Here is a 25751-nt window from a genome sequence, read left to right on the forward strand (position 1 = left end):
GAGGAAAGACAGGACCATCATACTGACTCCACATATTGGGAATGTTTTCTCTGAGGAAAGACAGGACCATCATACTGACTCCACATATTGGGGATGTTTTCTCTGAGTAAAGACAGGACCATCATACTGACTCCACATATTGGGGATGTTTTCTCTGAGTAAAGACAGGACCATCATACTGACTCCACATATTGGGGATGTTTTCTCTGAGGAAAGACAGGACCATCATACTGACTCCACATATTGGGGATGTTTTCTCTGAGTAAAGAATCATTATTAAAAAGAACAACATCTTCATCACCCTGGTATTCTAGACATCAAGATTACCAGGGTGATGGACTTCATCGTGGTTTTAATAAGTATACTTTTTGAACCTGGTAGCACAGTAATGTGAGAAAGTTTACACTTTCAAATGAGTATAGAATAATAACAGACTTCACAGAAATGTTTTGAATATTCTTTGGACATGATTCTGGTGAACAGTATTTTGAACAGGATTCTGTTTCTGTTCTTGTCTTGTGGGTCACTTGACAATGCTCAAATGTATGCAATGGACAATGCCCCCCCCCCCCCCCCCCCCTATGTAATGTGCCTTTATGTTGTATTATCTAATGATTAGAAGAATGGAGGTCGGGACGTCTGATATCGTTTGTTGAACTTTACTGAAAACATTACAAGGATAAATACACTGTTGTTCACTAGTTCTTCAGCTCAACTAGTGCAGGAGTCAAACATGGAATAGAATACTGAGTGTATCAGTTCAAACTGGATTGACATGTTCTCTCTCTCTCTCTCTCTCTCTCTCTCTCTCACTCTCACTCTCACTCTCACTCACTCACTCACTCACTCACTCACTCACTCACTCACTCACTCACTCACTACACTACACTACACTACACTACACTACACTACACTACACTACACTAAAGAGGCCAGGCCTTTCACAGCGATACTCATGACTAGAGGAAGGTATCCAGGCTGGTCCTTCATCTCTGTCCTCAGTGTGTCCTCCTCTCTCTTCAGTGTAACTTTAGAGTGACCAAAGAGACTCTCTGTCCTCTGATACACCTCCTCCTCAGTCAGAACAGCCAGACCTGCATCTCTCAGAGAGAGGGTCTCCCCACTCCCTGCTGCCACATGCTGCACCTGGAGGACAAGCAGCTCAGGAATACATTGATATGCTTTCTTTTCTGGGTCATTCTTGAAATAAGGTGGCATTTGCATCCCTCAACTTTGCAATAATGACAAACACTTTAAAATGACAAACAGTTAGACATTATACATGTTTTAATTGATATTGAACTGTTTATCAATGTGAAAACATAATGGAAGTCCTTTATAATGCAAAACTTTATTTGTATGCATTGTTTAAAATACTTAGGGACTCCAAATAGGCGTGTCCCAGTAGTGATGTGTAGAGTTGTAGTGACATGTTTCGGGGATTTAGAGACATCTATTTATTATTTTGAATGCTATAAAATAAACAAATGTATTTAATATCATTAGTGTTACTGCCTTGTAAATCACTCATTACAAAGATATACAAGGACCTTGAGCATTCTTTCCAGTGGCAAACTTATCAGGGTAGGGGTTTATATTGTCACGTTCCTGACCTGTTTTCTCTTGTTTTGTATGTGTTTAGTTGGTCAGGGCGTGAGTTGGGATGGGCAGTCTGTGTTGTTTGTTCTATGTGGGAGTGTGATGGTTAATTAGCCTTATATGGTTCTCAATCAGGGACAGGTGTTGTTCATTTCCTCTGATTGAGAATCATATATAGGTAGGCTGTTTTCACTGTTAGTTTGGGGGTGATTGTCTTCCGTGTCTGTGTATGTTGCGCCACACGGGACTGTTTCGGTTTGTTTGTTCGTTCGGTTTTTGTGTAGTCTATTTTCCTGTTTGTGCGTTCTTCGTGTTATGTAAGTTCTCAAGTTTAGGTCTGTCTACGTCGTTTATTGTTTTTGTAATTCTCTAGTGTTCTTCGTGTTTTTTGGTTTCGTTAAATAAATCATTATGTCAGATCACAATGCTGCGCTTTGGTCCAATCCCTACTCAGGAGGAGGAAAATCGTTACATATATTAAATAAAATGATTAGCTAATGAGACCCTTTTAGTATGTCATACAGGTTATCATTCCATAGATAATTTGGTGTGTTTAAATAAAACGTGTAATTGGTGTAACTCAATTTTAAATGAAGGGAAATTACATTCTGAGCAAAATTATTAATCAAATCTCTTTAGTAAATGATGAAGTAAATTACTTTTAAAGGTTAAATGACCTTAGATTTGAGATCGGTGGCCTAAATTACTAACAAATGTGTCATTGGTGAGACCTATACTTTGATGCAACACATCATTCAGAACAGCCCCCACCACTATCCAGTAGATGGCGCTGTTCTGCATGTAATTCTGGCTTTCATTCATGTCACAACATTAAATCAGTAAGCAAACACATTTAAATTGTAATTGCTTGAGCTAATAAAGCATTCAGTACGTGCTCCCTTCTCTGTTGTATTGTTATTTTGGTAAATGTTGTTTGAGGAAAGGCAGCTCCCTAATGCAGCTGTTTCAGCCTCCCTCAGTGATCTGTTGTGGAGAGGCTAGCCAGGGGACTCAGTCAGCTGTAGCACACTTGGGTGCTGCTATAGAGATTCATTAGTAGTGCCCGCCCAAGAAGGCTTGATGTCATTTGCCACAGATAAATAGACATCTTATCTCCAGTAGCAATTTCATAGTTGTTTATCGTCTTCTAGTTAGCTAGCTGAAAAGTCATCATGAATCATGTCAACAATCTCCTAGCAAATTATTTTAAACTTGTAGAGATAAAACATCTTGGTGCTCATCAACCACTGAACAGGCCTCAGTTAAAATAGAGCAAGTTATAAAATAATTAAACCTGAGTGGTTTGGATGGAACTTGCGGTGGCTAACAGCTGTTTGAGCTAGCTAGCTACTACATGTTGTTGTAAGTGATTGATGTCAGAATGTAATAACCCATGGAACTGTATCTATGCAATGGTTGAAGGGAGGGAGTAGCTTTATAAACGTTGTTTCTTTATTCATAACCTGAGCATCTTGTTAACAGACAGGTAGAGACAACTGCACTCAGAATGGTGTTCTGCTGCGTCCCAAAACTCTAACAATGATTAGCAATATTGCAGACCGATGCTGATATAATTCTGAAGTAAAATAGACTTTACTCTATAAAGTATGCTGGACTACGGTGGTCTTCCTTGCAATAGGAGCCAAAGACAAGGGAAAGTAGCCTATACACTGGTCATAACCCTTATGTTATAACGTTTGTGTGTGTGGCTCAAACTCACTGCTGGGATTGGTTATTAATTATGATGGTGCATTCAATGTGTATTGTAGTGTAGTAATTTATCGATGCATATTCACTTTTTTCAATGAGTTTCTCCACCAATATTTTTGTTAAAAATTGCCACTGGTTACCGTCATTGGTGTTACTACTGCTACTGGTGGTACAATGTTATCATAAATGGTAGAAATATTTGTTTATTTAACATGGGAAGATACATTTACATAAACAAAAACCTAGAAAAATGAACTCCAGGTCATATACGACTAGAGGCTCAATCAAGCAGGTGTGAACTCACCAGGATCTGCAGGGCCTGTAAGACTGGAGGACTGCAACACGATCCCAACACAGACAGACCCACATCTGTCATTCCTGAAGAAATAAATATGCACACATAAAACCACAGTAGTGAACCTAGTTTCCCAGGAACTGATCAAATAATAACTGGAGAATCCTGTGTAAACTGCTCTCTATCTCACCGTCCATGGCACTGACAATGAGGTGGATGGCACTGAGAAGTGAGGATCTGATCTCGTCCTCATCCTTCCCAACACATTGGTCTACAAGATCCAGTATGGCCTGGACTGTTTCCCTCTCAGACTCTTCCAGATCACCCAGGTCAGGAGTCTCACCATCACACATCTGATCCAGCTGTGACAAGACAGAGAGACAGAGAGAATATATTTAAGACTAGAGTATGTTACAGATTTTCTGGTTGATATATTAACCCCCTAGAGTTGATTGATCCACTGGTGCGTCAATCTAAGTTACATAACAAAAAAATCCCCATCAAAATCTGTTAAAGCTAGAGATATGTGGTAGCTTCTGAACGGTTTGACCCACAAACTACTCTATGGAAAAGGGAGACTCCCAGGAAGGTGTTCTCTGTTTTGCTCTACGACCCCCACAGGTGTCAGGAGACTAGTCTGAAGTCGGTACTGTCGATGTGTCAACTACTGATTGGTAGCATCCGAACGTTTGGGATACAAAGTAAGGGGACCCCACTGTAGAAAGGGGAGATTCTCACCAACACGATGGTGTTCTCTGTTTTGCTCTACGACCACAAGTGTCACGGGACTCGTCTGAAGGTAAACTTTACTGGAATAAAAAAACAAATGGAAGTATGAAGGTAGTTTTGTGCCTACCCCCTATATATATATATATATATTTATTTTATTTGTTTTTTTGCTCTATTTCTGCACACACTTCATCAGTCTGCTCTATTTTCTTGAGTTTTTTTTATATCGCCTAGATTTAGGACAACTCAAAACCTTATTTCTTATGTTTATTTTGCAGTACTTTTTAACATTTATGATATTTTTAATACCTATAGGGGTCCTAAAATTTTAAATCAAAGTTATCCATAGTATGACCATCTTAAAACAACCCCCCCCCCCCCACCCCCACCTCCCCCCAACGTCTTAGACTCAAAGGAATATATTTATTCCTGCCATTAGGTGTGCGTGTGTGTTTTGTCCCTGTTTCTGTACATGCCGAAAAAGTTGGTCCCGTTCCGAAATGGATCCGTGACTTTTCCACAGGACCCAATATGCATAAATTACCCATTCCGAATGGACCCGACGACAGTCAGACCCGTTACAAAAAGGCTTGTGGAAAAACAGACCTAAACAGACCCACGCCGGTTCTGATCCGAGAGACCCATTCAGGTCTGAGAGCAGAAAGAGCGAGAGAAATAAACCTCCGACTTGGCGCAGCTAAGTGTCATCAATAAACGAGCGATATTAGCCAAATGGTCCACATTTACATTTCCTTAAAAATGGTCCTATTGTAGTAGCCCTATAGTAACTCTATAGTAGTAGCCCTATAGTAGTAGTCCTATAGCAGCCCTATAGTAGTAGCCCTATAGTAGTCCTATAGTAGTAGTCCTATAGTAGCCCTACAGTAGTAGTCCTATAGTAGTAGTCCTATAGTAGCCCTATAGTAGTAGCCCTATAGTAGTAGTCCTATAGTAGCCCTATAGTAGTAGTCCTATAGAAGCCCTATAGTAGTAGCCCTACAGTAGTAGCTCTATAGTAGTAGCCCTATAGTAGTAGTCCTATAGTAGCCCTATAGTAGTAGTCCTATTGTAGCCCTATAGTAGTAGTCCTATAGTAGCCCTACAGTAGTAGCCCTATAGTAGTAGCCCTATAGTAACTCTATAGTACTAGCCCTATAGTAGTATCCCTATAGTAGTAGCCCTACAGTAGCCCTAGAGTAGCCCTATAGTAGTAGCCCTATAGTAGCCCTATAGTAGTAGCCCTATAGTAGTAGCCCTATAGTAGTAGTCCTATAGAAGCCCTATAGTAGTAGCCCTACAGTAGTAGCTCTATAGTAGTAGTCCTAAAGTAGTAGTCCTATAGTAGTAGCCCTACAGAAGCCCTATAGTAGTAGTCCTATAGTAGCCCTATAGTAGTAGCCCTATAGTAGTAGTCCTAAAGTAGTAGTCCTATAGTAGTAGCCCTATAGTAGTAGCCCTATAGTAGTAGTCCTATAGTAGTAGTTGTCACGCCCTGGCCTTAGTATTCTTTGTTTTCTTTATTATTTTAGTTAGGTCAGGGTGTGACATGGGAAGTTTGTGTGTTTTGTCTAGTTTAGGGTGTGTGTATTGTTTAGGGGGTGTTGTATAGTGTATGGGGTTGTGTTCAGGAGAGAGTTCTAGGAAAGTCTATGGTTGCCTGGTTTGGTTCTCAATCAGAGACAGATGTCATTAATTGTCTCTGATTGGGAGCCATATTTAAGGCAGCCATAGGCTTTAGGTGATTGTGGGAGATTGTCTATGTTGAACGTAAGTAGCTTGTGTGTGCACTTTCGTTTGTAGCTTCACAGTTGTTTGTTGTTTTTGTATAGTTTGTATAAGTGTTTCGTTTCGTGTTCATCTTCGTCATAAAATAAAAGAAGATGTATTCATATCACGCTGCGCCTTGGTCCATTCATTCACCTCAAGACGACCGTGACAGAATCTCCCACCAACCTAGGATCAAGCAGCGTGAGAGGAACCAACAACAGCGGCAAAGTAACCAGGACTCATGGACATAGGACGATGTATTGGACGGCAAGGGTTGCTACACATGGGAGGGGATCCGAGCCGAGGGCAGGTAGGAGACCTGCGCCCACTTCCCAGGCTAACCGTGGAGAGCGGGAGTACGGGCAGACACCGTGTTACACAGTAGAGCGCACGGTGTCTCCTGTACGTGTGCATAGCCCGGTGCGGGTTATTCCACCTCCCCGCACTGGCAGGGCTAGGTTGAGTATTGAGCCAGTGCATCTCCTCGGGCCGGTTTACATGGCACCAGCCTTACGCATGGTGTCCCCGGTTCGCCTACATAGCCCGGTGCGGGTTATTCCACCTCCCCGCACTGGTCGGGCGACGGGGAGCATTCAACCAGGTAAGGTTGGGCAGGCTCAATACTCAAGGGAGCCAGTACGCCTGCACGGTCTTTCCGGCGCCACCTCCCCGCTCCAGACCAGTACCTGCACCAGGCTTCCAGTGCGTCTCCAGAGCCCTGTTCCTCCTCCACGCACTAGCCCTGTGGTGCGTGTCTCCAGTCCAGTACCACCAGTGCCTCCAGTTCCGGCATCACGCACTAAGCCTCCTGTGCATCTCCAGAGTCCTGTACGCACTGTTTCTTCTCCCCGTACTCGCCCTGATGTGCGTGCCCTCAGCCCGGTAACACCAGTGCCGGTACCACGCACCAGGCCTATAGTACGCCTTGAGAGTCCAGTGTGCCCTGTTGTTGTTCCCCGCACTAGCCTGAAGGTGCGTGTCCTTAGCCCGGTACCTCCAGTTCCGGTACCACGCACCAGGCCTACAGTGCGTCTCAGCCGGCCAGAGTTTGTCGTCTGCCCAACGCCGTCTGAACTGTCCGTCTGCCCAACGCCGTCTGAACTGTCTGTCTGCCCAACGCCGTCTGAACTGTCCGTCTGCCCAACGCCGTCTGAACTGTCCGTCTGCCAAGCGCCGCATGAACTGCCCGTCTGTACTGAGCCTTCAAAGCCGCCCGTCTGTACTGAGCCTGCAAAGCCGCCCGTCTGCCATGAGCCTTCAGAGCCGTCCGCCAGACAGGAGCCGCTAGAGCCTTCCGCCAGACAGGAGCAGCCAGAGCCTTCCGCCAGACAGGATCAGCCAGAGCCTTCCGCCAGACAGGATCAGCCAGAGCCTTCCGCCAGACAGGATCAGCCAGAGCCTTCCGCCAGACAGGATCAGCCAGAGCCGTCAGCAAGCCATGACCAGCCAGAGCCGTCAGCGAGCCATGGCACCCAGTGGAAGCAATTGTTGCTTTTCCTGCTCCCATGACTCGCCGCCAGTTGCGCAGATTCCTGGGGATGGTAGGGTACTATCATACATTCTGTAAGAATTTCTCGAAGGTAGTAGCTCCCCTTACATCTCTGTTTAGTCCCAAGGTACCATTTAAGTAGTATAGTGGGGGTGGGTGCGGTTCTCTTGCAGGAAGATTAAGAGGGAGTGGATCGGCCCGTCAGTTTCTTCTCCCGTAAGTTCAACTCGTGTCAGTCAAGGTATTCCAACATTGAACAAGAGACGCTGGCTTTATTGCTAGCCTTAAAGTTCTTTGAAGTATATGTGGGCTCCAGTGCCTTGCCTGTACTGGTCTTCACGGACCATAATCCTTTAGTGTTTTTTGAAGCAAATGTACAATCAGAACTGCCGCCTTATGCGGTGGGCTCTGATTGTACAAGGGTACAATGTACAGATAAAGTATGTGAAAGGTTCTGCGAATGTGGTTGCCGACGCTCTATCACGGGTTTAGCAACTGGGGATGCGTTGGTTTTTGTTATTTAAAACTGTATGTTTGCATGTTTTGTGGTGGGCGTGAGGGTGATATCCTGTGTTGGTTGTTTCTCAGGAAGTGATTTGGTATGTACTATGTTAGTTGTTGCTGATGGTTCTGTGATTGTAGCTGAGGGTGATATCCTGTGTTGGTTGTTTCTCAGGAAGTGATTTGGTATGTACTATGTTAGTTGTTGCTGATGGTTCTGTTCTGTGATTGTAGCTGAGGGTGATATCCTGTGTTGGTTGTTTCTCAGGAAGTGATTTGGTATGTACTATGTTAGTTGTTGCTGATGGTTCTGTGATTGTAGCTGAGGGTGATATCCTGTGTTGGTTGTTTCTTAGAAAGAGCTTATTGTTATATCCTGTATTGGTTGTTGCTCAGAGTTTCTTTATCTTTTGTTGGTTGTTGCTCAAATAGTTTGTGTATAGTATTTTGTAGCCAGTCCTGCAAAAGTATGTGTATGCTAAAAGGACTGTGTGTGATTAGTAATTATTCTGATTTTGTTCCTGGGGGGAAGGTGCTTAGGCAAGAGGCCTGCAGGCATACATAACCTGTAGTATTTACTGTCTATGCACACTAGGTAAGACCTGGGCGGACCATCCCGTGTATTTTGGTTAGTGCATCAGGTGATACTAGTTGGAAGTTGTGGGTAAGCAGGTAAGGTAGATCTTTGCTTTGGTTCCGTGCAGCCCCTTTTCCCCAAATTTACTGTGTGAAGGAATAAATTCCAAGTAAATGGTAAATTCTCTGCCTTTTGTCATTACTCGCACCTACAGTCCCATACCACTTTCACTCCACGGGAAGTTGAGTTGTGGCAGGGTGTTGCATTCCATCTTCCTAGAGGCGTATGTAATGTCCTCTATTAGCCCTATCATAGCCCTATAGTAGCAGTCCTATGGTAGACTACTATAGGGCTACTATAAGACTACTACTAGAGGGTTACTACTACAGGGTTACTCTAGGGCTACTACTACTCTAGGGCTGCTACTGTGGGGCGTCTACTATAGGACTGCTACTATAGGGCTAGTAATCCTATAGTATTAGTCCTATACGACAAGCGGATCGCCATCGGACCCCGGCTCCCCGGTATCGTCTTGTGCAGAAGGTATGGCTCTCCACCCGGGATCTGCCCCTCCGGGTGGAGTCTCGCAAACTGTCCCCCCGGTTTATCGTCCCTTTCCCCATCTCCAAGGTCATTAGCCCCTCTGCTGTTAGTCTTCTGTTGCACGTACACTTCGTATACACCCCACCTTTCATGTGTCCCGTATCAAGCCCGTGTCTCAGTCCCTTGTCTTCCATTTCCAGGCCCTCCCCGTGTCGTCGATGGCCATCCGGCATACACGGTGAGACACCTCCTGAGTGTTGGACCACGGGCAGGGGTTTCCAGTACCTGGTTGACTGGGAGGGTTATGGCCCGGAGGAGAGGTGCTGGTACCCCGCTAGAGACATCCTGGACCCAGCCCTCATCGCCGACTTCTACCGCTGGCACCCCGGTCAGCCAGATATGCGCCCAGGTAGGACGCCAGGTGGCGCCCCTGGAGGGGGGGGGGGGGGGGGTACTGTCACGCCCTGATCTGTTTCACCTGTCTTTGTGCTTGTCTCCAACCCCCTCCAGGTGTCGCCCCTCTTCCCCATTATCCCGTGTACTTATACCTGTGTTCTCTGTTTCTGTTGCCAGTTCGTCTTGTTTGTCAAGCTTACCAGTCTTTGTCCTGTCAGCGCCTGTCTTTTCCCAGCCTCTATTTCTCACCCTCCTGGTTTGATTCTTACCTGTCTTGACCCTGAGCCTGCCTACCGTCCTGTACCTTTGCCTCTGTTGCTGAAATAAACATTGTTACTTTGACTCAGTCTGCATCTGGGTCTTACCTTATCCTGATCATACTCTTTTTCCTCTAACATTCACCTTACTTCATTGAAAAAGGCCTCAATCTTCAGGAATAACAGTAGCCTAGACAAAGGCTCCTTTTACTCTCTCTCTCCCTCTCCTCAGCAGCGGGGGCACGTGAGGTGAGCGGCCGGAATCAGTTTCAGTTGGACATAAGCTATACATTTTATTGAGTTGCAATTGGCTGAAACTGATAACAAGAGGACGAGTCCAATCGGGTCCATTTGGTAAATCAATTGTAATTGCACATGGCAGACCCGTGGCAATTAGATCAGAGCCGAGACAAAAGTCATAATTTAGGACCCACTCGGGTCCCGGGTCGGATTTCGGATCTGTTGGACCCGTGAAGAGCTCTACCACTCACCACACTCTCCAGCACACTGACTGCCTCTCTGTCCTCCATGGTTGTCTTGAGGAGCTGGAGCAGAGAGGAGCGTTTGGCAACCGGCAGAGCTGACAGCAGCTGAAAATGACCACTCAGTTTGTCCAGTTCTGTCAACACACAAACACAGACCATTTTGTCAAAGTGTCATATTTTTATGTAAAAAAATCATTTATTTTTATATTCCAAAAGTGTGGAAACATTCATCAAAGAGGACGATTTAAATAAACATTCCATGCAGTAGACTACATGTTGACCAGATGTTCCATTCAGTAGACTTGACTACATGTTGACCACTAGACAGGAGACATTACCTTTGTTTAGATTTAGGGGGCTGTTGTTGGCAGCAAAGTTGCCTCTCAGGTCCATAATTCCATCCCCTTCAATCTCATCCTTTGACCAAACCTTTTCAAAGCCCCCATTGTTGCAAATGAGGCACAGCTCTGTGGACAAGAGCAGACAACAGTCATAACCAGTCACACACAGACAGATACAGTGGCTGTACTAAATACAATGAGGAACATAGACACTGGCTGTGTGTACTTTACCATGCAGCTATACCTGGGACATTGACAAACCATACACTTCCTCACCAAACTGTCCATTGCATTTGACGTAGAGTTCAATCAGACTGTAGGCCATGACAGTATTTGCAGGAATACCCAGTGACACATCACTATCTGTCTGAGTACTGCCGCTCTGCTTCATAGAGGCCTGTGGAAAACATTTAAAATTAGTCCGAGACGTTTGGTACACAGATGACCCAGATTCTAACCCAGACAGTCATCTATTCTACACCATTGCATTTTCAGGAAGTGGTTCTAATGATAAAAACACGATTTGCTGCCTTTTGAGAAGTAACTTGCTGAAATTTATTTGGGGATTTCACCTAATTTGAACAGTCTCATAAAGAGCATAGGTCCAACTTCGTAAAAAAAACATGTTTTCCATCTCGAGGTATTTTTTTAATGATTATAGTAAGTGCCTATTAAGTAACAAGGTTGACCATTTTAAATCAGCCATAAATATCCTTGTGACAGGGGGAATGGAAGCCTGTTATCTATGGATAACAGGTCTGAAGTGTTACGCTCGACCCACTCATTTTTCCACCACAAAACACCAGAAAATTGACTAAAAGAGTATAACTATTTTACCTGCTTTTACACCATGATTTGACTATTAGATGTTCAATATTTCTTTAGAAAACAGTTTCACCATTTTGACTGACTTCTGGAAATGTTTAACCCACTTATACTCACAGATGTCTGTTCAGTAGTGGTAATAGTCACAGATGTCTGTTCAGTAGTCGTAATACTCACAGAGTACCTTTGATATTTTCAGTACAATTTTTTTATTTAAATAAAGACTTTCTAAAATGCCACAATTCAGCATTCTGACTGACTTCTGGAAATATTTAACCCACTTATCCCAACATTTCTCCACCTTTTCACCATCATTGTAAAAGCCCTAGTTCTTTTGTTGTTTTGACAGTCATTTCTGAAGATTTGTATTTATTTACTGTGATTAATTTACATCTGTCCATATTTTTAAGGTCAACCGCTGAATTGTGGCATTTTAGAAAGTCTTTATTCAAATAAAAAAATTGTACTGAAAATATCAAACAGAACAGACATCTGTGAGTATTACGACTACTGAACAGACATCTGTGAGTATTACGACTACTGAACAGACATCTGTGAGTATTACGACTACTGAACAGACATCTGTGAGTATAAGTGGGTTAAACATTTCCAGAAGTCAGTCAAAATGCTGAATTGTGGCATTTTAGAAAGTCTTTATTCAAATAAAAAAAATTGTACTGAAAATATCAAAGGTACTCTGTGAGTATTACGACTACTGAACAGACATCTGTGAGTATTACGACTACTGAACAGACATCTGTGAGTATTACGACTACTGAACAGACATCTGTGAGTATTACGACTACTGAACAGACATCTGTGAGTATTACGACTACCGAACAGACATCTGTGACTATTACCACTACCGAACAGACATCTGTGACTACTACCACTACAGAACAGACATCTGTGACTATTACCACTACCGAACAGACATCTGTGACTATTACCACTACCGAACAGACATCTGTGACTATTACCACTACCGAACAGACATCTGTGACTATTACCACTACCGAACAGACATCTGTGACTATTACCACTACCGAGCAGACATCTGTGACTATTACCACTACCGAACAGACATCTGTGACTATTACCACTACTGAACAGACATCTGTGACTATTACCACTACTGAACAGGCATCTGTGACTATTACCACTACTGAACAGACATCTATGACTATTACCACTACTGAACAGACATCTGTGACTATTACCACTACTGAACAGACATCTGTGACTATTACCAGTACTGAACAGACATCTGTGACTATTACCAGTACTGAACAGGCATCTGTGACTATTACCACTACTGAACAGACATCTGTGACTATTACCACTACTGAACAGACATCTGTGACTATTACCACTACTGAACAGACATCTGTGACTATTACCACTACCGAACAGACATCTGTGACTATTACCACTACCGAACAGACAGACATCTGTGACTATTACCACTACCGAACAGACAGACATCTGTGACTATTACCACTACCGAACAGACAGACATCTGTGACTATTACCACTACCGAACAGACAGACATCTGTGACTATTACCACTACCGAACAGACAGACATCTGCGACTATTACCACTACCGAACAGACAGACATCTGTGACTATTACCACTACCGAACAGACAGACATCTGTGACTATTACCACTACCGAACAGACAGACATGTGTGACTATTACCACTACTGAACAGATGGACATCTGTGACTATTACCACTACTGAACAGACGGACATCTGTGACTATTACCACTACTGAACAGAGGGACATCTGTGACTATTACCACTACTGAACAGACGGACATCTGTGACTATTACCACTACTGAACAGACGGACATCTGTGACTATTACCACTACTGAACAGACGGACATCTGTGACTATTACCACTACTGAACAGACGGACATCTGTGACTATTACCACTACTGAACAGACGGACATCTGTGACTATTACCACTACCGAACAGACGGACATCTGTGACTATTACCACTACCGAACAGACGGACATCTGTGACTATTACCACTACCGAACAGACATCTGTGACTATTACCACTACCGAACAGACATCTGTGACTATTACCACTACCGAACAGACATCAGACATCTGTGACTATTACCACTACCGAACAGACATCTGTGACTATTACCACTACTGAACAGACGGACGTCTGTGACTATTACCACTACCGAACAGACGGACGTCTGTGACTATTACCACTACGGAACAGACGGACGTCTGTGACTATTACCACTACCGAACAGACAGACATGTGTGACTATTACCACTACTGAACAGACGGACATCTGTGACTATTACCACTACTGAACAGACGGACATCTGTGACTATTACCACTACTGAACAGACGGACATCTGTGACTATTACCACTACTGAACAGACGGACATCTGTGACTATTACCACTACTGAACAGAGGGACATCTGTGACTATTACCACTACTGAACAGACGGACATCTGTGACTATTACCACTACTGAACAGAGGGACATCTGTGACTATTACCACTACTGAACAGACGGACATCTGTGACTATTACCACTACTGAACAGACGGACATCTGTGACTATTACCACTACTGAACAGACGGACATCTGTGACTATTACCACTACTGAACAGACGGACATCTGTGACTATTACCACTACTGAACAGACGGACATCTGTGACTATTACCACTACTGAACAGACGGACATCTGTGACTATTACCACTACTGAACAGACGGACATCTGTGACTATTACCACTACTGAACAGACGGACATCTGTGACTATTACCACTACTGAACAGACGGACATCTGTGACTATTACCACTACTGAACAGACGGACATCTGTGACTATTACCACTACTGAACAGACGGACATCTGTGACTATTACCACTACCGAACAGACGGACATCTGTGACTATTACCACTACCGAACAGACGGACATCTGTGACTATTACCACTACCGAACAGACATCTGTGACTATTACCACTACCGAACAGACATCTGTGACTATTACCACTACCGAACATACATCAGACATCTGTGACTATTACCACTACCGAACAGACATCTGTGACTATTACCACTACTGAACAGACGGACGTCTGTGACTATTACCACTACCGAACAGACGGACGTCTGTGACTATTACCACTACTGAACAGACAGACATCTGTGACTATTACCACTACCGAACAGACGGACGTCTGTGACTATTACCACTACCGAACAGACGGACGTCTGTGACTATTACCACTACCGAACAGACGGACGTCTGTGACTATTACCACTACCGAACAGACGGACGTCTGTGACTATTACCACTACTGAACAGACGGACGTCTGTGACTATTACCACTACCGAACAGACGGACGTCTGTGACTATTACCACTACCGAACAGACGGACGTCTGTGACTATTACCACTACCGAACAGACGGACGTCTGTGACTATTACCACTACTGAACAGACGGACATCTGTGACTATTACCACTACTGAACAGACATCTGTGATCTGTCAATATGGTCCTGACATTGACTTTATTTATGAAGGCCTAGCTATCATAAAGTGAGATTATTGAGATTAAAAATCTATTTTACAACAGAGATTATCTAAATCTGAGTTACCAGTAAAATATGAGGAAAATATAATTCACTTCAGTAGAACACTTGGTAATCTTTCCTCCTACCTTCCCGCTCAGGAACACACAGGCGCTCACGTTGGCTCCTACATTGCCACGCTTCCGGACATTGTTTGTGACCGGACAAGGTAGTGACGTCATAATCCTCTCCGTCAAGACGCCTAACACTGCTCTGGGATTCACGCGGGTCTGCTTGATCACAGGATGAGACATGTCCAGAACTCTGCAGGAGGGACACATTTTAGGTCATATTTCATAGAAATCTGGAAACACTGAAAAGCTACTTTAAAAGTAAAAAAAATGGATGTACCAATCACAGATTGTCCCTTTAAACTAAGATAGTAGTGAAAACAGTGAGGAGGTAGTGTCACGGCTCCTCCTCTGCAGTGCAGGGGGCGGTTCCTCCTGCAGGCAGAGGAGGGTCGTTAAGTGATTGGAGCCACCTGGGCTCAGGGTATAAAACTGCTTACTAATCACCTCTCCCTCTCTTGCTCTCTCTCTCTCTCTGCTCCTCCAGGTATGCTCATGATTTGTTTGTTCCTTTTTAGTTTTGCATAGTTTTCACTCAGTCATGTTCACACACACATATTCATGCACCCATGCACTTTACATACACCTTACATTATGATACATCCACACCTCATTCATTTTTCTTAGTTTAAGTTAATAGTTTGTTTAATAATAAAGAACACTTTTAAATTGGCCTATACCTGTTGTTCGTGTCCCCTCATTTTTGTCACAGGCTATGAGCCGGCTTGTGTAGTTCAAGTTTAAGGAAGTTGCTAAACCAGTACAGTTCCACTTCTTTGTTGTCTGAAAGCACCTCAACCTGAAAATGTCCTTTTTACACAAAAGATACCTGCCTGATGTCATTGCAACCAGTTTTACCCGCTGCTCTTGGGTCTTGGACTCCTTGGGAAGGTGAACTGTATGATGTATTATGACTGTAATGACTGTATTATGACTAAATATGACTGTTATGACTGTTTAATAACTATGTTGACTGTTATGACTGTATTATAACTATGTTGACTGTATTATGGCTGTATTATGACTGTATATAACTGTATATGACTATTATGATGTATTATGACTATTATGACTGTATTGTGACTATTATGACTGCATATGACTGTATTGTGACTATTATGACTGCAATATGACTATTGTGACTGACTATATGTGACTATATTATGACTGTATTATGATGTATTATTACTGTATTATGACAGTATATGCCTGTATAATGACTGTATATGACTATCTTATGACTTATGACCATATATGACTGTATTATGACTATATATGACTGTATTATGACTGTATTATGACTATACATGACTGTATGACTGTATATGACTGTATTGTGACTAACTATATATGACTATTATGACTGTATTATGTATTATAACTGTATTATGACTGTATAGGACCTTATTATGACTGCATTTGACTGTATTATGACTATTATGACTATTATGACTATATTATGATGTATTATAACTGTATTATGACAGTATATGCCTGTATAATGACTGTATATGACTTATGACTATCTTATGACTTATGACCATATATGACTGTATTATGACTGTATTATGACTGTATTATGACTATATATGACTGCATTATGACTGACTGTATTGTGACTATGACTATATGACTGTATTATGATGTATTATAACTGTATTATGACTGTATTATGACTATACATGACTGTATGACTGTATATGACTGTATTGTGACTATAACTATATATGACTATTATGACTGTATTATGATGTATTATAACTGTATTATGACTGCATATGAATGTATTATGACTATTATGACTATATTATGACTATAGTATGACTTTCTTATGACTTATGATGTATTATGACTGTGTTATAACTGTATTATGATGCAGTATGACTCGTGTATTTTGACTATGACTGTATATAACTGTTATTATGACTGTATATGACTGGCAATTACTGTATTATGACTGTATTATGACTGTACTGTGACTGTTATGATGTATTGTGACTGTATTGTGACTGTATTATGATGTATTGTTACTGTTTTGTGACTGTATTGTTACTGTATTGTGACTGACTGTATTATGACTGTACTGTGACTGTATTATGATGTATTGTGACTGTTTTGTGACTGTATTGTGACTGTTTTGTGACTGTTTTGTGACTGTATTGTGATGTATTGTTACTGTTTTGTGACTGTATTGTGATGTATTGTGACTGTATTGTGACTGACTGTATTATGACTGTATTAGACGTTTTCGTCTTTTGAGCTTTTAGTCATGAAATCTATGCAGCCTACTCAATCACTTTTTATAGCTACTGTTTACAGGCCTCCTGGGCCATATACAGCGTTTCTCACTGAGTTCCCTGAATTCCTATCGGACCTTGTAGTCATAGCAGATAATATTCAAATTTTTGATGACTTTTCTGGGTCAAGCCAAACCTTGACCCAGAAAATATAAAAAACTATCAGCCTATATCGATTCTTCCATTCCTCTCAAAAAAAATGAAAAAGCTGTTGCGCAGCAACTCACTGCCTTCCTGAAGACAAACAATGTATACGAAATGCTTCAGTCTGGTTTTAGACCCCATCATAGCACTGAGACTGCACTTGTGAAGGTGGTAAATGACCTTTTAATGCTCTGCATCTGTCCTCGTGCTCCTAGACCTTAGTGCTGCTTTTGATACCATCGATCACCACATTCTTTTGGAGAGATTGGAAACCCTAATTGGTCTACACGGACATGTTCTGGCCTGGTTTAGATCTTATCTGTCGGAAAGATATCAGTTTGTGTCTGTGGATGGTTTGTCCTCTGACAAATCAACTGTAAATTTCAGTGTTCCTCAAGGTTCCGTTTTAGGACCACTATTGTTTTCACTATATTTCATTATATATTTTACCTCTTGGGGATGTAATTCGAAAACATAATGTTAACTTTCACTGCTATGCGGATGACACACAGCTGTACATTTCGATTAAACATGGTGAAGCCCCAAAATTGCCCTCGCTTGAAGCCTGCGTTTCAAACATAAGGAAGTGGATGGCTGCAAATGTTCTACTTTTAAACTCGGAAAAAACAGAGATGCTTGTTCTAGGTCCCAAGAAACAAAGAGCTCTTCTGTTGAATCTGACAATTAATCTTGATGGTAGTACAGTCGTCTCAAATAAAACTGTGAAGGGCCTTGGCGTTACTCTGGACCCTGATCTCTCTTTTGACAAACATATCAAGACTGTTTCAAGGACAGCTTTTTTCCATCTACGTAACATTGCAAATATCAGACATTTTCTGTCCAAAAATGATGCAGAACAAATTACCCATGCTTTTGTCACTTCTAGGTTAGACTACTGCAATGCTCTACTTTCCAGCTACCCGGATAAAGCACTAAATAAACTTCAGTTAGTGCTAAATACGGCTGCTAGAATCCTGACTAGAACCAAAACATTTGATCATATTACTCCAGTGCTAGCCTCCCTACACTGGCTTCCTGTTAAGGCAAGGGCTGATTTCAAGGTTTTACTGCTAACCTACAAAGCATTACATGGGCTTGCTCCTACCTATCTTTCCGATTTGGTCCTGCCGTACATACCTACACGTACGCTACGGACACAAGACGCAGGCCTCCTAATTGTCCCTAAAATTTCTAAGCAAACAGCTGGAGGCAGGGCTTTCTCCTAGATAGCTCCATTTTTATGGAATAGTCTGCCTACCCATGTGAGAGACACAGACTCGGTCTCAACCTTGAAGTCTTTATTGAAGACTCATCTCTTCAGTAGGTCCTATGATTGAGTGTAGTCTGGCCCAGGAGTGTGAAGGTGAACGAACCTCCCTTGCTGTCTCTGCCTGGCCGGTTCCCCTCTCTCCACTGGTATTCTCTGCCTCTAACCCTATTACAGGGGCTGAGTCACTGGCTTACTGGTGCTCTTCCATGCCGTCCCTAGGAGGGGTGCGTCACTTGAGTGGGTTGAGTCACTGACGTGGTCTTCCTGTCTGGGTTGGCGCCCCCGTTGGGTTGTGCCGTGGCGGAGATCTTTGTGGGCTATACTCGGCCTTGTCTCAGGATGGTAAGTTGGTGGTTGAAGATATCCCTCTAGTGGTGTGGGGGCTGTGCTTTAGCAAAGTGGGTGGGGTTATATCCTGCCTGCTTGGCCCTGTCCGGGGGTTTCTTCGGATGGGGCCACAGTCTCCCAATCCCTCCTGTCTCAGCCTCCAGTATTTATGTCGGGGGGCTAGGGTCAGTCTGTTATATCTGGAGTATTTCTCCTGTCTTATTCGGTGTCCTGTGTGAATTTAAGTTTGCTCTCTCTTTCTTTCGCTCTCTCAGAGGACCTGAGCCCTAGGACCATGCCTCAGGACTACCTGGCATGATGACTCCTTGCTGTCCCCAGTCCACCTGGCCGTGCTGCTGCTCCAGTTTCAACTGTTCTGCCTGCGGCTATGGAAGCCTGACCTGTTCACTGGACGTGCTACCTGTCCCAGACCTGCTGTTTTCAACTCTCTAGAGACAGCAGGAGCGGTAGAGATACTCTCAATGATCGGCTATGAAAAGCCAACTGACATTTACTCCTGAGGTGCTGACTTGTTGCACCCTCGACAACCACTGTGATTATTATTATTTGACCATGCTGGTCATTTATGAACATTTGAACATCTTGGCCATGTTCTGTTATAATCTCCACCTGACACAGCCAGAAGAGGACTGGCCACCCCTCATAGCCTGGTTCCTCTCTAGGTTTCTTCCTAGGTTCCTGCCTTTCTAGGGAGTTGTTCCTAGCCAGTGTGCTTCTACACCTGCATTGCTTGGTGTTTGGGGTTTTAGGCTGGGTTTCTGTACAGCACTTTGATATATCAGCTGATGTAAGAAGGGCTATATAAATACATTTGATTTTGATTTGATTTGTATTATGACTGTATTATGACTGTATTGTGACTGCATTGTGACTGTATTATGAAGTATTGTGACTGTATTATGAAGTATTGTGACTGTATTATGAAGTATTGTGACTGTATTATGAAGTATTATGATGTATTATGAAGTATTATGACTGTATTGTGACTGTATTATGATGTATTGTGATGTATTAAGACTGTATTGAACATGCATACAGTATAGGGTAACTCACCTGTCTTTTGAGTAGTTGTGTAAGTCCTTTATGATGTATTAAGACTGTATTGAACATGCATACAGTATAGGGTAACTCACCTGTCTTTTGAGTAGTTGTGTAAGTCCTTCACATCAACCTTCTCTTTGTTCAGGCTGCCAAGGGACAGCTTCTGTTTGGTGGACCATTTCCCTCCCACGGTAATGTTGAAATCAGCCAACTTTGCCTCCACGTTCCCATCTGCGTTCATTTCTTTCTTGTCACCAAATGTCCCACTGTAGTCCACAAAGTCACACTCCTTGACAGCTGAGGGAAAGTTCAACATTTGAATGGACTCTATGCTATTATACCATAGCACATATCTATAACAGCCACAGCCACATCCATGACATTATAATTGTCCTATTCTCCTCAGTAAAACAAGAGAAGGATAAATAATTAAATCAATGGTCAGATATTTTAGAACAACAACAACCCATAGTTATTTGTCACTAGCGGGCTGCTCTGGTGCTTACTTGGGCTTAAAGGTGTGTTTCCAGGCTCTCCAGGCTTCAGGACATCACCGAGGGTAAAGCCAGGGGACTGGTATTTGGGTTCCTGCCAGAAGCATCTGTGCCTGGTCTTGACAATGAGTGATCGGAGATTCAGTTTGTCTGTGTCATTCAGACTGGACACAGGGATCAGGCGTCCCTCATGATCTGTGTCCTTCACGAAGGCTTTTGTGGCTTTGGCAAACATCTGAGAGATGGTGATGGATTGTGTTTCTGGCTGCAGCAGATGACAAAGACACAAATGACAAAGACGTCTAAGAAACAAAACTAGGATGAACACATGAACACTCAATACAACATCTTCTGATGAGCATTCTGAATACATTTCACAGTTGGCAAGACACTCAATAATGCAAACACAATCTCTTTGAAAGGTTCACTTTCCCTGGGAAAAGAGTGGATCAGAACAGAGTAGCATTGCTTTTGACAAGACAGGAAAGGATATAAACAGGATATAATTTCAGTCAAAAACATTGGTTGTGTATCACTCAAGGCCATCCATAGCATGCTGTAGATTTTTCTTAATTTTTATATCGCAAAAATCAGCCAGAGTTTAAATACTAGGTTCTCATTGCTTCTTCCTCAGGGTCCTTATGACACTGATACATTGTAAAGATACAGTTTGTTATTAAGAATTACATACTATAATCTGAGCCCTGACATTAGCCCTGTACAAACTTAAAGGAGAATGCCACCACTTTTTAACGTCATATTCATAATCAAATGTTCCTAATAGATCATTTGCTGAATACCTGACACCTAAATTAGGATTTCAAGTCAGGAACAATTTTTTATTAACATTCAACAGAAAGCAAACAACCTAACGTTCACTTCTAATGAAAGTTGTATGTATACCTTGCCCTTACAACAAAGGGTATAAAATAAACAAGCACAGGAAACAAAAATAACCACACTTCTTACCCTTTACTTTGAGAGTTGAAAATACACTGCTCAAAAAAATAAAGGGAACACTTAAACAACACAATGTAACTCCAAGTCAATCACACTTCTGTGAAATCAAACTGTCCACTTAGGAAGCAACACTGATTGACAATAAATTTCACATGCTGTTGTCCAAATGGAATAGACAAAAGGTGGAAATTATAGGCAATTAGCAAGACACCCCCCAAAACAGGAGTGATTCTGCAGGTGGTGACCACAGACCACTTCTCAGTTCCTATGCTTCCTGGCTGATGTTTTGGTCACTTTTGAATGCTGGCGGTGCTCTCACTCTAGTGGTAGCATGAGATGGAGTCTACAACCCACACAAGTGGCTCAGGTAGTGCAGTTCATCCAGGATGGCACATCAATGCGAACTGTGGCAAAAAGGTTTGCTGTGTCTGTCAGCGTAGTGTCCAGAGCATGCAGGCGCTACCAGGAGACAGGCCAGTACATCAGGAGACGTGGAGGAGGGCAACAACCCAGCAGCAGGACCGCTACCTCTGCCTTAGTGCAAGGAGGTGCACTGCCAGAGCCCTGCAAAATGACCTCCAGCAGGCCACAAATGTGCATGTGTCAGCATATGGTCTCACAAGGGGTCTGAGGATCTCATCTCGGTACCTAATGGCAGTCAGGCTACCTCTGGCGAGCACATGGAGGGCTGTGCAGCCCCACAAAGAAATGCCACCCCACACCATGACTGACCCATCGCCAAACCGGTCATGCTGGAGGATGTTGCAGGCAGCAGAACGTTCTCCACGGCGTCTCCAGACTCTGTCACGTCTGTCACACGTGCTCATGTGCTCAGTGTGAACCTGCTTTCATCTGTGAAGAGCACAGGGCGCCAGTGGCAAATTTGCCAATCTTGGTGTTCTCTGGCAAATGCCAAACGTACTGCACGGTGTTGGGCTGTAAGCACAACCCCCACCTGTGGACGTCGGGCCCTCATACCACCCTCATGGAGTCGGTTTCTGACCGTTTGAGCAGACACATGTACATTTGTGGCCTGCTGGAGGTCATTTTGCAGGGCGCTGGCAGTGCACCTCCTTGCACAAAGGCGGAGGTAGCGGTCCTGCTGCTGGGTTGTTGCCCTCCTACGGCCTCCTCCACGTCTCCTGATGTACTGGCCTGTCTCCTGGTAGCGCCTGCATGCTCTGGACACTACGCTGACAGACACAGCAAACCTTTTTGCCACAGTTCGCATTGATGTGCCATCCTGGATGAACTGTACTACCTGAGCCACTTGTGTGGGTTGTAGACTCCGTCTCATGCTACCACTAGAGTGAGAGCACCGCCAGCATTCAAAAGTGACCAAAACATCAGCCAGGAAGCATAGGAACTGAGAAGTGGTCTGTGGTCACCACCTGCAGAATCACTCCTGTTTTGGGGGGTGTCTTGCTAATTGCCTATAATTTTCACCTTTTGTCTATTCCATTTGCACAACAGTATGTGAAATTTATTGTCAATCAGTGTTGCTTCCTAAGTGGACAGTTTGATTTCACAGAAGTGTGATTGACTTGGAGTTACATTGTGTTGTTTAAGTGTTCCCTTTATTTTTTTGAGCAGTGTAGTTTGATCTTGATTCAAATAAGCAATGAACAGATACTGTACTATTAGATAAGATGCAAGATAACGCCTTTGAATTTGACTTAACTACCAAATGAGTGGTTGAAAATATCAGTCCAACTTCCGTTACTAGCGAATTCACAGACTTGACACCAAGGCTTTGTGCTAACCACAGAAATATAGCCTACCACTTTAGACAGCCTACATCTGTGGTTATGCATGTGCGACTACACCCAGTCACATAAATCTACACTCTTAGAATCTTTTTTCCAAAAGGGTTCTTCAGGCTGTCACCATAGAACCCTTCTTAGTTCCAGGTAGAACCATTTTGGGTTCCATGTAGAACCTTCTGTAGAAAGGGTTCTACATGGAACCCTAAAACTGTCCTACTGGGAACCAAAAGGTTTCTACCTGAAACCAACAAGGGTTCTTCAAAGGGTTATCCTATGGGGACAGCCAAAGAACCCTTTTAGGTTCTAGATAGCACCATTTTCTGTGTGTGGCATTAACTTCCAACATTCTAATATCAATGATGGCACAGCTATCCAACGCATATACGTATCCAAAACATAACCTGATAGAGCAGTATTTCATTGTAGTATTTCATAATCTGCAAGAGCTTCAATACTTACAGTTTTTCACAGTTTCTTCCTTCAGGTCCTATTGAGTCTGACAATTTTTGACTTCAATCACTGTGTAACATCATGGGTAACTCTGGGCATCGGCTTTCAGTTGAAAAAAATGCACGCTCTTTTACTACTTTAAACCAGCACAGCAGCTTTCACCAATCATAGTGTGTGTGTTTATAAAGATTTCACTTTTCTTTTTAAACGTCCTCTTCCACATATATAAGAGGGTAGCTTACTTGTCTTTTGAGTTGTTAAGTAACCCTTTCACTTCCTCTTTCTTCAGTCTCACTTCCTCTTTCTTCAAAGGATGACTCGAGTGTGGAGACGTCTTCAGTCCAAGAATTAAAGTTTAAATCCACTGCATCTGCCGCCAATTGTGTCCCCATGTCTACGCTGGCTTCTCCGCTGTCACAAAATGTCCCATTGTAGTCCACAAAGTCACTCTCCTTGACAGCTGAGGGAAAGTTCAACATCACCATGGACTCTCTTATGCCACAAAACACATATCTGTAACAGCCACATCCATCACATGATCATTTTCATTATCTATTCAGACATAGACTAACATAAATAATAAAATCAAATACCTTTCACAAAAACAACAACAACAATGACACAGGAGATGTAACGGTCCTGACCTGTTTTATGTTGTTTTTGTATGTGTTTAGGTCAGGGCATGTGTTTTGGGTGGGCAGTCTATGTTATCTGTTTCTATGTTGGTTGTGGTTGCCTGGTATGGCTCTTAATTAGAGGCAGGTGTTTTGCGTTCTCCTCTAATTAAGAGTCATATTTAGGTAGGGTGTTCTCACTGTTTGTTGGTGGGTGATTGTCTCCTGTGTCGTCGAATGTATGTACCATACGGGACTGTTTGGCTGTTCGTTTATTTTTGATGTCGTCTGTTTCCTGTCCGTGAGTTTACGTTTAGTTATGTAAGTTTATGTTCAGGTTTCGTCAACGTCGTTTTCTTGTTTTGTATATTTGAAAGTGTTTTGTTTCGTGTTGCCGTCGTTAATAATAAAAAGATGGCTTATTTCCCGAATGCTGCATTTTGGTCTGATGATCCTTCTCTCCTCTCCTCGTCCGAGGATGAGGAGAGAGACAGCCCTAACAGGAGATGCATTCCAAATGCCTACATAGTTTGAATTTCTTCCCCCATAGTCTGAGTTTCTATCCCCATACTTGCCTTTTTGTAAACTCCAGGCATGCCGTCATGTGCCTTATTGTAAACTCCAGGCATGCCGTCACGTGCCTTTTTGTAAACTCCAGACATGCCGTCACGTGCCTTATTGTAAACTCCAGGCATGCCGTCACGTGCCTTATTGTAAACTCCAGGCATGCCGTCACGTGCCTTATTGTAAACTCCAGGCATGCCGTCACGTGCCTTTTTGTAAACTCCAGGCATGCCGTCACGTGCCTTTTTGTAAACTCCAGGCATGCCGTCACGTGCCTTATTGTAAACTCCAGGCATGCCGTCACGTGCCTTATTGTAAACTCCAGGCATGCCGTCACGTGCCTTATTGTAAACTCCAGGCATGCCGTCATGTGCCTTTCTCTGGAATGGCATCTTTCTGGCTACTCTCCCATAAAGCAGAGATTGGTGAAGTGCTGTAGAGACTGTTGTCTTTCCGGAAGGTTCTCCCATTTCCGCCAAGGAACTCTGTAGTTCTGTCAGAGTGATCATTGAGATCTTGGTCACCTCTCTGACCAAGGTCTTTCTTGCCCGGTTGCTCAGTTTGGTCGGACGACCAGCTCTAGGCAGA

The 25751-nt window shown here is 43.1% G+C and overlaps 1 protein-coding gene across 3 annotated transcripts; it reads right to left on the reverse strand.

Annotated features, from left to right (window-relative positions):
- Window positions 1-637: 637 nt before the first annotated feature.
- Window positions 638-24503, reverse strand: LOC129846967 (gasdermin-E-like). Of its 3 annotated transcripts, none has more exons than XM_055914783.1 (10): window positions 24228-24503; window positions 20822-21074; window positions 20408-20612; window positions 15234-15408; window positions 10966-11086; window positions 10687-10815; window positions 10355-10482; window positions 3795-3966; window positions 3614-3687; window positions 638-1146 (listed from the first exon to the last, which is right to left on the reverse strand). In XM_055914783.1, the coding sequence occupies exons 2-10, from the start codon at window positions 21042-21044 to the stop codon at window positions 919-921; spliced, it is 1455 nt and encodes a 484-aa protein (XP_055770758.1). In that variant the 5' UTR covers window positions 21045-21074; window positions 24228-24503; the 3' UTR covers window positions 638-918. The 3 variants fall into 3 exon arrangements, with proteins under 3 accessions (XP_055770758.1, XP_055770757.1, XP_055770756.1); XM_055914782.1 differs by lacking the exon at window positions 24228-24503 and adding an exon at window positions 23995-24221; XM_055914781.1 differs by lacking the exon at window positions 24228-24503 and having other exon boundaries at window positions 20822-21366.
- Between the last annotated feature and the right edge of the window lie 1248 nt (window positions 24504-25751).

This window comes from Salvelinus fontinalis, unplaced genomic scaffold (genome assembly GCF_029448725.1).
Source record: "Salvelinus fontinalis isolate EN_2023a unplaced genomic scaffold, ASM2944872v1 scaffold_0671, whole genome shotgun sequence".
In the NCBI taxonomy this organism is placed as follows: Eukaryota; Metazoa; Chordata; class Actinopteri; order Salmoniformes; family Salmonidae; genus Salvelinus; species Salvelinus fontinalis.

What these genes read in the sequence shown, in the direction of transcription:
- LOC129846967 (XM_055914781.1), bottom strand. Translation starts at nt 21,182, where the DNA reads ATGTATTCAGAATGCTCATCAGAAGATGTTGTATTGAGTGTTCATGTG. An exon ending in CCCCCTAAATCTAAACAAAG is followed by an intron (nt 10,483 to 10,686) that starts GTAATGTCTCCT and finishes GTGTGTTGACAG; the next exon opens with AACTGGACAAACTGAGTGGT. An exon ending in CATTGTCAGTGCCATGGACG is followed by an intron (nt 3,688 to 3,794) that starts GTGAGATAGAGA and finishes TTATTTCTTCAG; the next exon opens with GAATGACAGATGTGGGTCTG.